This window comes from Chiloscyllium plagiosum, chromosome 40 (assembly GCF_004010195.1).
Source record: "Chiloscyllium plagiosum isolate BGI_BamShark_2017 chromosome 40, ASM401019v2, whole genome shotgun sequence".
NCBI lineage: Eukaryota > Metazoa > Chordata > Chondrichthyes > Orectolobiformes > Hemiscylliidae > Chiloscyllium > Chiloscyllium plagiosum.
Genome location: NC_057749.1, coordinates 16,411,157 through 16,423,972, shown reverse-complemented (window position 1 = coordinate 16,423,972; position 12,816 = coordinate 16,411,157). Strand labels below are relative to the sequence as shown.

General features: G+C 43.5%; 2 protein-coding genes across 8 annotated transcripts in view; one reads left to right on the top strand and one right to left on the bottom strand.

Moving 5' to 3' along the window:
- Window positions 1–11: 11 nt before the first annotated feature.
- On the bottom strand, window positions 12–2,049 carry gdpgp1 (GDP-D-glucose phosphorylase 1). Its single transcript, XM_043680471.1, has one exon. The coding sequence runs from the start codon at window positions 1,986–1,988 to the stop codon at window positions 816–818; it is 1,173 nt and encodes a 390-aa protein (XP_043536406.1). The 5' UTR covers window positions 1,989–2,049; the 3' UTR covers window positions 12–815.
- A 1-nt stretch (window position 2,050) lies between these two features.
- Window positions 2,051–12,816, top strand: part of LOC122542565 (tubulin polyglutamylase ttll6-like) — a 55,217-nt gene continuing 44,451 nt past the window's right edge. For 2 of the 7 annotated variants that reach the window (XM_043680457.1, XM_043680458.1), the window contains exons 1-5: window positions 2,057–2,435; window positions 6,121–6,275; window positions 9,933–10,223; window positions 10,873–10,913; window positions 11,984–12,102. In XM_043680457.1, coding sequence (XP_043536392.1) covers window positions 2,388–2,435; window positions 6,121–6,275; window positions 9,933–10,223; window positions 10,873–10,913; window positions 11,984–12,102 — 654 coding nt within the window. In that variant the 5' untranslated portion in view covers window positions 2,057–2,387. Of the gene's footprint in view, window positions 2,436–6,120; window positions 6,276–9,932; window positions 10,224–10,872; window positions 10,914–11,983; window positions 12,103–12,816 lie in introns of those variants that run through there. The other 5 variants (XM_043680463.1, XM_043680456.1, XM_043680459.1 and 2 more) reach the window with 5 other exon arrangements.

Sequence of the window (12,816 nt, the reverse complement as noted above, 5' to 3'; positions counted from 1 at the left end):
TATCCAGTCGGCATGGACAGGTTGGACCGAATGCTGTACATCTTGATGACTGGAAGTAGCTACCAACTTCTGTGGACAGAGAAAGAGTTCACTTTTGAGTCAGATAGGATTTTATATGCTGCTGAAAAAGGGGGGGGGGGAGGAGCAGAAAATCAAACAGCTGCCATAAAACAAAGGCAAAGAGATTGTTCATGATAGTAGAGTACGGACAAGTACATGTGATAACAGGGGTTAATAGCAGAAACTGGGTTAGCTCTGCTTTTATTGCATTGAATGGTATGCAAATGTACTTGTTCCTAGAAAGTGGGCATCTTTTCCACAAACAATTAAGAGTTAAGCACATTGCATGGGTCTAGGATCAAGTGCAGACTAGGGGAGGTAAAGATGGCAGAGGCTCCCTCCCTAAAGGGCATGAGAGAATAAGCTGGGTTTTTAGAATAATCAAGCAATTGCACGTCGAAGGGCTTACGCCTGAAATATCAACTCTCTTGCTCCTCGTATGGTGCCCGACCTGCTCTGCTTTTCCAGCATCACACCTTTCGACTCGGACTCTCTAGCATGTGCAGTCCTCACTCTCTCCTAGTTGCATGGTTGTTAGTAATCTAGCCTTTTTATTCCTGAATCTTTAAATTGTAAATTTGCTGCAGTGCGATTCACATCCATGTATCCAGAAAATTGAGTCTCTGGAACACTAGTTCAGACATAATATCACATATCAGTACTTCGTCATTGTGACAAAAACAGAGTTAGCAAATGAGAGTTGAGGCTTTAACTGGATCTTTGGGGTTAGGAGCAGGTGCAAGGGGTTGAATGGCCTATCGCTGCTCATGTTGGTCACCCTGGAGAAGTTGTATTATCTCCGAGAGGAGCTGGGAGTATTCCTGCTCGGGCAGTGAGTATCGGCGGACCATTCCCAACGCCTGCTCCTCGGTCAGGCTGCTGTACTCCTGCGGGGTTTTGAGGGGCCAGTGGCCGGCCAGCTCGCACAGAGCCACGGTGAAGGCCGTAGGGTCCTTGGCCCCGAAGCAGCTGCGGCGTGGCCACAGGACGATCCGGGCGCCGTCCCGGTCCACAGAAGAGGCTTGGCCAGGCGCCGGAGAGCCGAGCGGGCAGCCCCGGGTCAGAAAGAGGTTGTGGGCGAGGGAACGGCGGATGAGGAGGCCAGTCAGGGCGTGGAGGGTGTGGGCAGCCCGGGCCAGGCCTCCATCACCGCCGTCCGTGTAGAGGACCAGGCCGCGGGCCGGGTGCTCGGACAGCAGGTGGACGGGGAGGAAGTGGGCCGAGGCCAGTGCCCCGGACTCCAGCAGAGGCCGGGTGGCCGCCCACTCCAGCTCCAGGCGCTGGCCCAGGTAGTAACCGTGAAGGTGGAGGTGGTTGACCGAGGCCTCGGCGCCCAGGCTGTTGAAGCCGACGCGGAAACCGGGATCCGAGCTCAGGAAGAGAAGCTCCAGGGCCCGGAGCACCGATTCCCGGGTGAGGAGCTGCGGGAGGCGGCGGGACGGTTCAGGCAGCAGCAGGACGTGGCCCCACTCTAACGGACTGACGTTAATGACCAGCAAGGCCTCGGCCTCGGCCTCATCCACATCCCCGGCCTCTCCCAGACCCCGCCTCCGGAGGCGGAACAGCACCTCCTGGGCCGGGATGCGGGTGAAGTTGAACCGCTGCGGGTCGAAGGGCTGCCGGAGGCTGAGGATCTCCTGCGGCGGCCGCCGCTCGCGGGCCCGCTCGGGGTTCAACTGCACCACCAGGCCCCGGGGCCCCGGCAGGACGCGGCTCGGGAGGCCCCGGCGCGGCAGGCGGTAACGGAAGCAGCCGGCGGACAGCCGCTCCTCCCAGGCCGAGAGCAGAGCCGTGTCGAAGCGGGAGCCCGAGCCGCCCCGGCGGACCCCAGCCCGGATCAGATCTTCCTCCGAGTAAACAAAGACCGGGGCCTGCTCCCAGGCCGGGGCCGGGCCCGAGCCTCCACCCGGCTCCATGGGCGCCGCCATCTTGCTCTGACGTCATGGACACTGTCCGTTACCATGGTTTCTCGGGGCTGTTCACCGTCAAAAATTAATCGGAGAGAGAATGAAAACTGAAACCCTGAAAGTCACAGGTGATAGAAATCTGAAATAAAATTGGAATTTAAGAAAAACCATTGACGAGGATCTCCAGGAGGAACCAATCAGAAATAAAGATTATCTCAACCAATTGAATCGCGTGGTCACCACCCAATCAGAGCACCTGGACTCTACTCAGAGCCAATAGGAGGGGGCCGACGATTAACAGCCAATAATAGGCGAGCTGGTGTCGCTAGGCGACCAATCGGTATTGCGGAGACCAGTTGGCCAATAGCAAGGCGTATTCCCTGAACCAATCGGAGGTGGCGTCTAGTTGCCAGGGCGACGATGGGGCCAGAGACGAGTGCGCGGCCTGGACTGGCAGGAGAGCGCCAGGTGAGTGACAGGGGGTCGGACAGAGGCAGACGGGGAGAGGGTCTCCTTCAGCCGCTTCCCCCTCACATCACCGCCGCCAGTGGGAGGCCGGGGTAAGAGTCCGGGCTTTCGGACCCCCCCCGCCACCGCCGCCACCCTCATCTCCCGCTTCCAACACTTAGCAACGGGGGGGGGGAGCAACTTAGCAACGGCCCCTGACCTGTCCGTGCCCCTGCCTGACCTGTCCCTTCCCCTGTCCCTTCCCCTGCCTGACCTGTCCGTGTCCCTGACCCTGACCCTGTCCCTGTCCCTGCCTGACCTGTCCCTGTCCCTGCCTGACCTGTCCCTGTCCAGGCCATAAGACATAGGAGCAGAAAGTAGCCCAGTCAGCCCATCGAGTCTGTCCTGCCATCAATCATGGCTGTTAAGTTTATCAATCCCATTCTCCTGCTTTCTCCCTGTAACCCTTGAAACCCAAGAACGTTATCTATCTCAGTCTTAAATATACTCAATGACCCGCTTCCACTGCTTTCTGTGGCAATGAATATCATAGATTCACCACTCTCTGGCTGAAGAAGTTTATCCTTATCTCCGTTCTAAAAGGTCTAATCTTTATTATTCTAAGGCCATGCCCTCAGGCCGTAGCCTTTCCTACCGATAGAAACACCTGTCCAGTCCCTGCATTGAACAGCAGCTCTGATAAAGAGTCATCTAGTCTGGAAACATTAGCTTGCTCTCTGTCCAGGGGTTTTGGCCAGCATCTATGTCTGGGGCCCTCCAGTGTTCCAGTGAAGTATAACCTGGAAGAACAGCATCTCATTATCTGCTTAGGGATCCCACTGCCTTCAGGACTCCATATCGAGTTCAATAATTTTAGATCCTGACCACCACCTCCCATGTCCTTTACTCAGTCCCCACATCTCTGGCTGCTTTCATCACAGCTAACCCATTTTCACCCACTAATGGTCCCAATTAACCGTTTTCTCAGCCCTGGCTCATCAATATCCATTCCTTTGTTTGAATTATAGAATCCCCACATGAAGGTAGAGGCTATTCAGTCCATCGTGTCTGTACCAACCCTCTGAAGAGCATCCCACTTAGACATGGCCACTATGCCGGCAATCCATCCAACTGCTGTGTTCTCTCTCTGGCCCCCCAACTCTACCTATCATTTTTTATCTTCACTCCACACTCATCTTTAGCATATTTCATAGTTACTGTCAATTTTGAAGGTTCACTGGACCTGAAATGGTAACTCTGCTTTCTCTCTGCATGTGCTGACAGATCGACTGAGTTCTTCCAGCAATTTCTGTTTTTGTGTGAGAGAGGGGTTTCTTTGGCCCAAACTTTCATATTTTGCCTTGCATTGTCTTGTTGGCTCTGAGCCTCCTTGGAAGAAATTTCGACTGCACATATGCAAGCTGCTCACATTATAGGTCTTGACTGTTCAGTAAGCACTTGTGGAAGGCTACCCTACTGTTCCCGTCCTCACCCATCTTTAGTCTATTTGATCAAGCTTTTGATGGCCCCTTGTTATGTCTCTTCATCAATTGGGACCAAATTAATTTTTGTTAGTCCCTATTTCCACTCCTCAATTCCAATGAAGTGCATAGGAATGTTTCACTGCATTTAAATATCAATTGAATGGTTATTCCTATGGTATGATTTTACTGAGATTTGAGAGTTTGGATAACTTCCTTGCCCTACAAGGTATTCCCTCATCAGAAAGATAGGTTATTGAGCCATTTATTTTGCTCTGAAATATTTATGGAAGGAGCCCAGGAACAGTAAAGTCATGCTTGATTATCCCTGTTAAGTCTATTTTCTTTGTCTTTAATGGTTGTCATTACCTAACTGGAATTCCACTGTCTGGGGAAGCACATCTTGGAGATCACTGATGCATCATATTAGCAGAACGTTCTGCTGAGATCAGAATAACAATCAAGCTGTTGAACTGCAGCCATTTCAATCTCAATGTTGATCACACTTGGGTGAAGTAGATGGTGGCATGGTGGTACTGTTACTGGACATGTAATCCCTGAGTGCTAGACTAATGTGCCAGAGACATGAGTTCTAATTCCATCAGGGCAGTCTGACCAAGATGCTACTAGATTGGTGTACCAGGAGAGTTTTGCAACAATGAAATCTGCTGTCCTTACCTCAACTGGCCTACAGCTGATTCCAAATTCTCTTTGCTCAGTTTGACTTCACTCAGATTTTGATAAGTAAATGCTGGTTTTGCCAGTGATGTTCATACCCCAAGAAAAATAAAAATAAGGTGATATTTGAAAGACTGAACATCCTGCCAGTGCTTGACAGGATGAATTTCTTCAGCCAGATGGTGGTTAATCTGTGGAACTCTTTGCTGCAGAAGGCTATGTAAGCCAAGTCATTGAGTGTATTTAAGACCGAGATGGATTAGTTTTTGATTAGTAAGGTGATGAAAGGTTATGGGGAGAAGGCAAGAGAACAAGGTTGAGAAACATCAGCTGTGATCAAATGGTGGAATAGACTCAATGGGCTGAATGGCCAAATTCTACTCTTATATTTTATGGTCCTAGAATAGCTGATGGGCTGTTTCCTCCTGGCTTGGATCATAGTTCTCATACTGGTCAGCCATTTAGGTCTGAGATCGGGAGGAATTTTTTCATGCCAAGAACTAAGAGTCTTTGCAACCCTCTGACAAAGAGAACTGTGGATTTTCAGTTGTTGAATATTTGAAGACTTAGAGGGGTAGATGTTTCCATTCCAATTAGAGAATCGAGTGGTATTGTTATAGTGTGAGGTAGAAGGTTCTCCTGTGATATTACTGAATGATGAAGACGACCTAGAGACCATATGTGAGAAGGCCCACTCTTTCTTCTGCTTCTAATGTTGCATAATGGAACATAGCTTCCTTTTTATTTGTTCATGGATTGTGGGCATCATTGGTTTGGCAGTATATATTGCCCATCCTTAATTAACCTGAAGGAGGTTAAGAGTCAACCATATTGCTGTGAGTCTGGAGTCACATAGAGGCCATACCAGGTAAGGATGGCAGATTTCCTTCCCTAAAGGACATTAGAATGACATGAGGACAATGAAAAGTTTACAAAGTCACTGCTTCCAGTGCTATCTTTGGTACAAAGGTACGTAGGTACAAATTCTAAGGAATAAATTAGAAAAATAAAGAAAAATGGTCCAACATTACAGACCTTTGCACCATCTTGGGTACAAAAGGTATTTAGGTACAAAGTCCTTAGGAATAAATTAGAAAAATAAGAAATAAATTCAGAATTAAAGCATTACTAAACCAAATTGATTTTATCAACATCAACTGTGATTACATGTTCGCTGTTAGTTGAGCTTTTATCCCTGATTTTTCATTGAATTCAAATTTTTACCATCTGCAATGGTGGGATTTGGATCCATATCCCCAGAAAAATAGCCTGTGGATCCAGGTTAATGGTACAGCAATATGACCACTATGCCATCACCTCCCCTTCAGCTGTCTCAAACACAACATAATAAAATTTTCTGATGTTAGTGTAAGATCTGAAAGAGCTGAAAACAGATGTCAAATAATGTCTGTGGAGAGATTAGCAAAGATAATTTCTGAGCTGAGTCTTTGTTGAAAGAGTGAACTTAGAGCTAAGTTAGAGGTAGTAAGAAATAGAATGACGCGATAACATGATAACCCATGTAACATTCATCCCTCTTTATGAAGTTATTCTGGCTGCGGCAGAAACATCGCACCACTAAAAGAAGACACTGCAGGTCTGAGAGAAAATGCCCCAAATCCCTGTCACGGATCAGAAAAGGGAAAAGACAAATTAAAATTTCAGGAGTAAGGAGAAAGTCCCTTCGCCAGAAGTGCAAAAGGTAGATGATCTAATTTTATGGGAATGGAAATTACACAAGTTAAGTGGGATTCAAGTTGATTCTGCCCTGCATTTTAAATGTGTAATACCCTCTGGGAAATTGCCCAAGTGGTGAGAGTCTAGATGGTGAATGATAGCAGCCTGCTCTGTTACACAAGACATCGTAGAATGTCTGATAAATCCAGATTCATATATATCTTTGTAAGTTTGCTTGCTGAGCTGGAAGGTACATTTTCAGACATTTCGTCACCATACTAGTAACATCATCAGTGAGTCTCCAATGAAGCACTTGTATTAGTGACACATTTTCTATTTGTGTTTAGGTTTCCATGGGTTGGTGATGTCATTTCCTGTGTGATGTTATTTTGTATTCTTTTTCTCAGTGGGTGGTAAATGGGGTCCAAGTTGATGTGTTTGTTGATAGAGTTCCAGTTTGAATGCATTCCAGTTTTCAAAACACGCGCATATATATATATATACGAGCTAAAAGCAGCAGTGGGCTATTCCTCCCCACAAACTTGCTCTGCCATTTGGTAGGATTATGGCTGATCTGATTGTGGTCTCTACTCCATTTTCCAACCTCTCCCTGATAACCTTAAAATCTTCTGTTAGTCAAGAATCTATCTAATTCGACTTTAGAAATATAGAATGACTTTGCCTCCACCGCACCCCATGTAAAAGAATTTCGTAGATTCACGAAAGTCAGAGAGGAAATAACGTTATCCCTGTCTTAAATGTGAGATCCCTTAATTTTAAACCCTGTACTCTAATTCCAGTTTTCACAAAGGGAACATCCTTTCACTATCAGCCCTATTAAGTCCCCTCTGGATCTTGTATGCTTCAGCAAGCTCACTTCTCATTCATCTGCCTCAATTTATCTAATCTTTCTTCATAAAATAGCCAATGACTCTGAATCTCAGCCACACTGGACTGACTGGATGATGATTCTGAGTAAGTCTTTGGCCACTTTAATTTTCTCAAACCCAGTGCTGAGCTCACGTGCCACTGCCTAGCTTCACCTATACTGAGAACTGATTCTGAGCTTCTTGATCTAAATGTCTCAGTAGCACACAAGTAGATGCATTTATCCATGGGGGTATGAAAACATTCCGACAATTAGAATTTATTTATTGCAGCACACATTTGTGCTGTTGGAGTCACTTTGCAGCATGGTTTACAATGACCTGTGACAGTACTTCATTTTATTTTGGGCATTAAGTTGTTTTCCAGCACAGTTATTGTGTTCCGATAGTAAGCAGGCTGCATCCCCAGCAGGCAGTAGCATGTTTTGTCTACTGTGGATTTCTTAATTTAATTCAGGTGATTTGAGCATTTATTACCTGTACCTAATTGTACTTAAGACCATGGTCAGAAGCTGCCATTTGCTGCAGTCCTTTGGGTAGAGGTATGCCCACAGTGCTGTTACGGGGGGGGGGGTCCAGGATCCAGGATTTTGTGCCAGTGACAGTAAAGCATTGGCAATATATTTCCAACTCAGGATGGTGTGGCTTGGCATGGGTTCTAATATATCTGAAAGAGATGAATCAGAAATTCTGACAATTCTGTCTTGAATTAATTCTGGTTTTAAATCAACATAAGCACAACATTCTGACAATATTAATGATTAATAATGTTGTCAGCAGATTCTCCTGGGAGCTGCATTGTTCCATTAAATCTTGCAGTCTGTTATACAATTTATATTTTATGTAATAGAATTGTGAAATGTTCTTAAAAAGATGTCTGTCTCTTTTTTATTCTGTTGTTTTAAAACATTATTTTCTACCGGACATGCAGAGTAAAGAAATGTTCTTGTTCTTTGTTTTTATTTCCTATGATTTTTAAGCAATTCTATATCATATGAATGTATCTCTTCCATATAGTCCAGTTCAAATCCTTGCCTGAACGTTTGTGGTTTTAAATCTGCTCCAAGATATTATCTCTTTCGCCACCGTCATTGTACTTAACTGCAGTTGTTTCTATTATTTAAATGATTTACTTGAAAACTGTCATTGAAGATTTATTTTTTTTTGTAGGTGTAGTTGGCTTTGCTGTTAAATTTTTAAAATGTTTACACTCCCTTCAATTAGATTTAGAGTTGAGTTTTTAGCAAGCTTTTAAAATTAATTAGGTAATGTAGATGTGTTGCCAATAAAGCTTTATCATTAATGTGTTTTAATTTTTTTTTTACTTCTTTCTTCTTTTCTATTCAGAAATTTGATTCAATTTTTATTAATTAAAGTTGTAGTTTCTTAATGTTTCTGAATTATCTTCCTATTTTTGCTGTAAAAAGATCTTTGCAAGTATTTAAAATGAAAGAATACATTCAAAGGTGCAGGAAATACTGTGTCATCTAGTGCTGTTTTTCTTTTCGAATTTGTGGCTTTTGTATCCTTTTTATCACTATGAATAACTTTGCACCCCTCCTGCAGCTTCTCTGAGCTTTCTGCATTTTTAATATTGAGACAAATGTCATTGTGCTGGTATTGCTCATTAAAGAGAGATTTTCACTTAAACAATAAAAAAAATTCCCTTCAAAACACGATTTTTAAATAAACTTTTATTTTACCGTAATATCTATTTTCACTCATTAGTCAAACTATACTGCTGAATTTCTTAATGAATGTGCTTTCTCACAACGATATTTTTGAGTGTTGGGTCTGGGCTGAGAGGTAGCTTGTCTAGCAGAGGTGGGCTGGGGAGTTTTGGATCTTGCAGGGAGAGGCTTGCCAGGGAGTGGAGGAGAATTGTGGAGAAAGGAAGGAATCCGAGATGAGGCAGAGGTACATTAAAATAGTTACCCAGGAGTTAACTCTTAACCCTAATCCTCTAGCCTTTTCTGGGTAAAGTATCAAATTTAAATATATTGGAACATTCTGAAATCTTTGTATCTGGAATCTTCCCCTTAAATTCAATCTATCAGAACTTTCTCAATATATTAGTTAACCCTATCAGATATTAACCATATTGTACAACAAAGGAGAATGAACAAGCTTCACACAGGCAACCTCACTATCTGCTTGGAGGGAGCCCAGTTTTTTTTTGTCTGGCTCAGAATTCAATGGAAGGCGTGAACATTCGAGTGACTCCATGCAGGACTAGATCATAGCAATGTCACAACATGCATGCCACGTTTCTTAGAGGTAGTGAGTTGGATAGCATTTTCACAAAATAGTTCAAATTTAAATCACAGATTTTTGCATGTTTAAAATTTGTGTGTATTGTAATCATTGAATATTAAAGGTTACTCTCCTGCCATTTTATTAAGCCTCCCCAATCACTAAAGCTTCTATATCTCTCAAGGTTTCAGCATGGGGCTACATCAACTCTTGGGTATTGAAACCGGTTCACAATGGGAAAATGTTTGGGAAGCAGTGATCGAGAAAGATAAAGGTTCCTGTGGATGGGTTCACTGCCTCCCAACCCTCCCTCAAAATCACATGGTAACTTCACTTGGAAAGATATCACAATTCCATCACTATCTGCACTTGTGGAGTGTCCAGACCTTTTCAGGTTGCTGTATTTGCTGAATTTGAACCAAGGTCACTGAGTTGACGGGTCTAAGACACTGTGCTGCCCACCGAGATTATTTTTGTTGCTGTTCATTCTGAGATCACAGATGTTTTCCTAAGTCCCTTTCACCCATCTCTACATCTCACAGAATGAATGCTTCTGGGGGTGAGAGTGATTTTGAGGAGGAGTCAGCTGATGAGGACGAGAGTCTGGCTGAGGACTCAGAAGATGAAATTGAGCCAGTTCAGAAACAACCTAATGTGCTGAAAAAGAATGTAGCAGGCAGAGATTTGGGATTACGCATGAAACAGAGTAAACAGCTGGGAGACCGTGAGGGACTTCACAAGCAAGAACAGATACTAATCAATCAGAAAACTGAGGGAAATAACAAAGCTATTAAAGATGAAATGCTCAAGAAAAAAAAGAAGAAGAAAAGGAGGTAGAATGACTCTTTTAATTTTAACTTCACTGTCACAATACTATCTCAGTTACTCCCTCACGCAGACCTGTGACTCTCGTGGTTGCGCTCTCACACTGAACAGTTTTCCCCCTCTCGCTGACCAGTTTCCCTCGCTGTTGGCCCCCTTGATGACCAATCTCCTTCCCTGCTCCCCGCCTCCTTCCCCCGCCGCCCCCACCACCACCCCCCCACCTCGCTGACCAGTGTCCCTTGCTGTTTATCCTCTTCACTGACCAGCCTCCCTCATGATTACTCTTTCATATGAACAAATTTGAATGTGGATTCTATGAAACTGCTTTTCTATCAGGGAGACTCCTCCAAAGTCTTGCGCACTTTCATGCACCGGATTCATGTGAAACCTGTTGCCTTCTAATTGATCAGTCACTTTGCTCCAACCTCTCATTTCACTCTGTCACAGCTTCCAGTGATTTTCTCCTTTCACTGCCACTCTGCAGGTTGCTACTCTGAAATGTTCTGTCTTGGTGCTTCTATATTCTATCCCCATTGTGTTGAATTTGGGTCTCTGCCATTCTTCAACAATGTTGCACACAAGCCAGTCAGTTTTTTTTTACATGGAACTTTATAATACCTATTTTGTTGAGATCTCGACCTCTTTTTTGTCTTGCAGGTGTATTGGAATAAATCTGCTTAACTGCAAGTATGAAAGTGGTGTGTATTACTCAATTAAGGTTATTGGGTTGGGGAGCAAGAGAGAGCCATACAGATGTATTCAATGCAAGTTTGATCTTTGTCCCTCCAAGTTTCTGTTTCGTCTCCTGGTGTCCAACTTTTGGCAATCTCCTACTGTCTTGTGCTGTATATGATCTTAAACAGCAAGTATTGAGCGGTTGTTCAACTTTGTACTAACCATTGTTCTCCTGGAGTCCAAACATATGAACTTTCCACCAAAACTCGAACAAGAATCCCAGCTAATTCTTCCCCTTCCAACCTGCATGTTCACTATCTGTTGGATACTGGTTGACAATCAGATATATAACGTGTCTCTCAGTGGCTGCGTCAATCTGAATAGCTGACTTATTGAGATAATTCAGTGTCAACTGGCAAATTGAATAAGGACTTTTCTGAAATCTGCCGCTGACCTGCACCAAGCAATGTATTTACCCATCACTCTATTTCCATGTACATAAGACGTAGAGACCAAAGTATATTTTGGTAGTCTGCTCCTTTTGGATAGTTTGTTGAATGTGAAGATATCCATTCCACTTACTTTGCAATTAAACACTGAATTCATTCATAAAACATTGTATAAAACATTTTCTCTAATTTTGTCCTACTCTCTTCCCTTCTCCTATCTGTTCTACTGTTGGTCTTCTGAAACATTAATTTGTCCTCTGCATTTTTTGTGCCATACATTCTTTTTCAGTCTTTCTTATTTCAAGCTCTGTTTCCTCACTCCTGTCTGTCTTGGTATTTTTCTTTGAATGTATCCGTGTCTCAATTCCTACCTTTCTATCTCTGTCCATCTGTATCATTCTGTTTGAATTTCTTCTCTCTGTCCCTTGCTCTCTTTTGCACTCTCTCTCATATGGCAATGTAGGTCAAAGCTTCGATTCTCTTATGCACTTACAGAGACACAAACAATGTTACACATTGCTCAGGGATGTCAAGTAGTGGACTAGTCATCTGAAAGGCAGCAAATGAGGGCTGTACCACTTGACTCTGGAGATTTACATGCACTAAATATTAATAATAATAATATCTCTGATCTTGTGTTCCAGTTCGTCGTGCAGCTCGTCGATATGGACTGAAGGAGGTTGGAGATGATGAAGAGTGCATCTTGTTCTGGACTGACTCCTCTGTTTCTCATGAAAAAGTCATGGAGATTAAAAATTTTCAGGTCAGGCTAATGGGATTTGAAATGGCAAAAAACAATTAGCAACATGAGGTGTTTGGGGTTAAATCGAAAATACCAGTGGTCTGGTATTTTGTTTCTGAAGAACAATTTCTAAACTATGCTTGATCGCTGCCTGCTGTTATAATGCCTTTTAATTTTATTTTTAAGCTATATATTTGCAAAAAAGTAAGGATATTCTTAGAATTTTTGTTTTAATTGCAAGAAATCTGATAGGTGATCCTTCTCTCATCTCTAGTTTCATGCTTATCTTGTCTCTATTGAGTCTCACCTTTTTTTTAATCAATACTACAGTGGTTACTTCTTTCTTGAAACTTCATTTTTTGTTTCTTCCAGCCAATAGCCACGCTATTCTAAACACTCTGCATTCTTCTTGCTAAAACAATGGTTCACTGAATCATCTCTCTCTCTCATTCATTCATAACCTCTGTATTGAACTCGGGGTATTCCTCAGCCTTCCCTTTATGCTACTATCTAAGGTTTTCAAACTAAAGCGCTAAGAATTTTTTTTTAGTATCTTTTGAACTATCTGCAGTAAAGCACACAGTTTTTGTTCCTTTACTTAAAGAAGGATGCAAACACGTTGGCAACAGATCAAAGGAGGTTTACCAATTTGATAGCGGGAATGAGCAGGTTCTCTTATAAGGAAAGTTTGGAGAGGCTGGGCTTGTTTTTACTGGAGTTTAATGACATAATTGA

What these genes read in the sequence shown, in the direction of transcription:
- gdpgp1 (XM_043680471.1), bottom strand. Translation starts at nt 1,988, where the DNA reads ATGGCGGCGCCCATGGAGCCGGGTGGAGGCTCGGGCCCGGCCCCGGCC.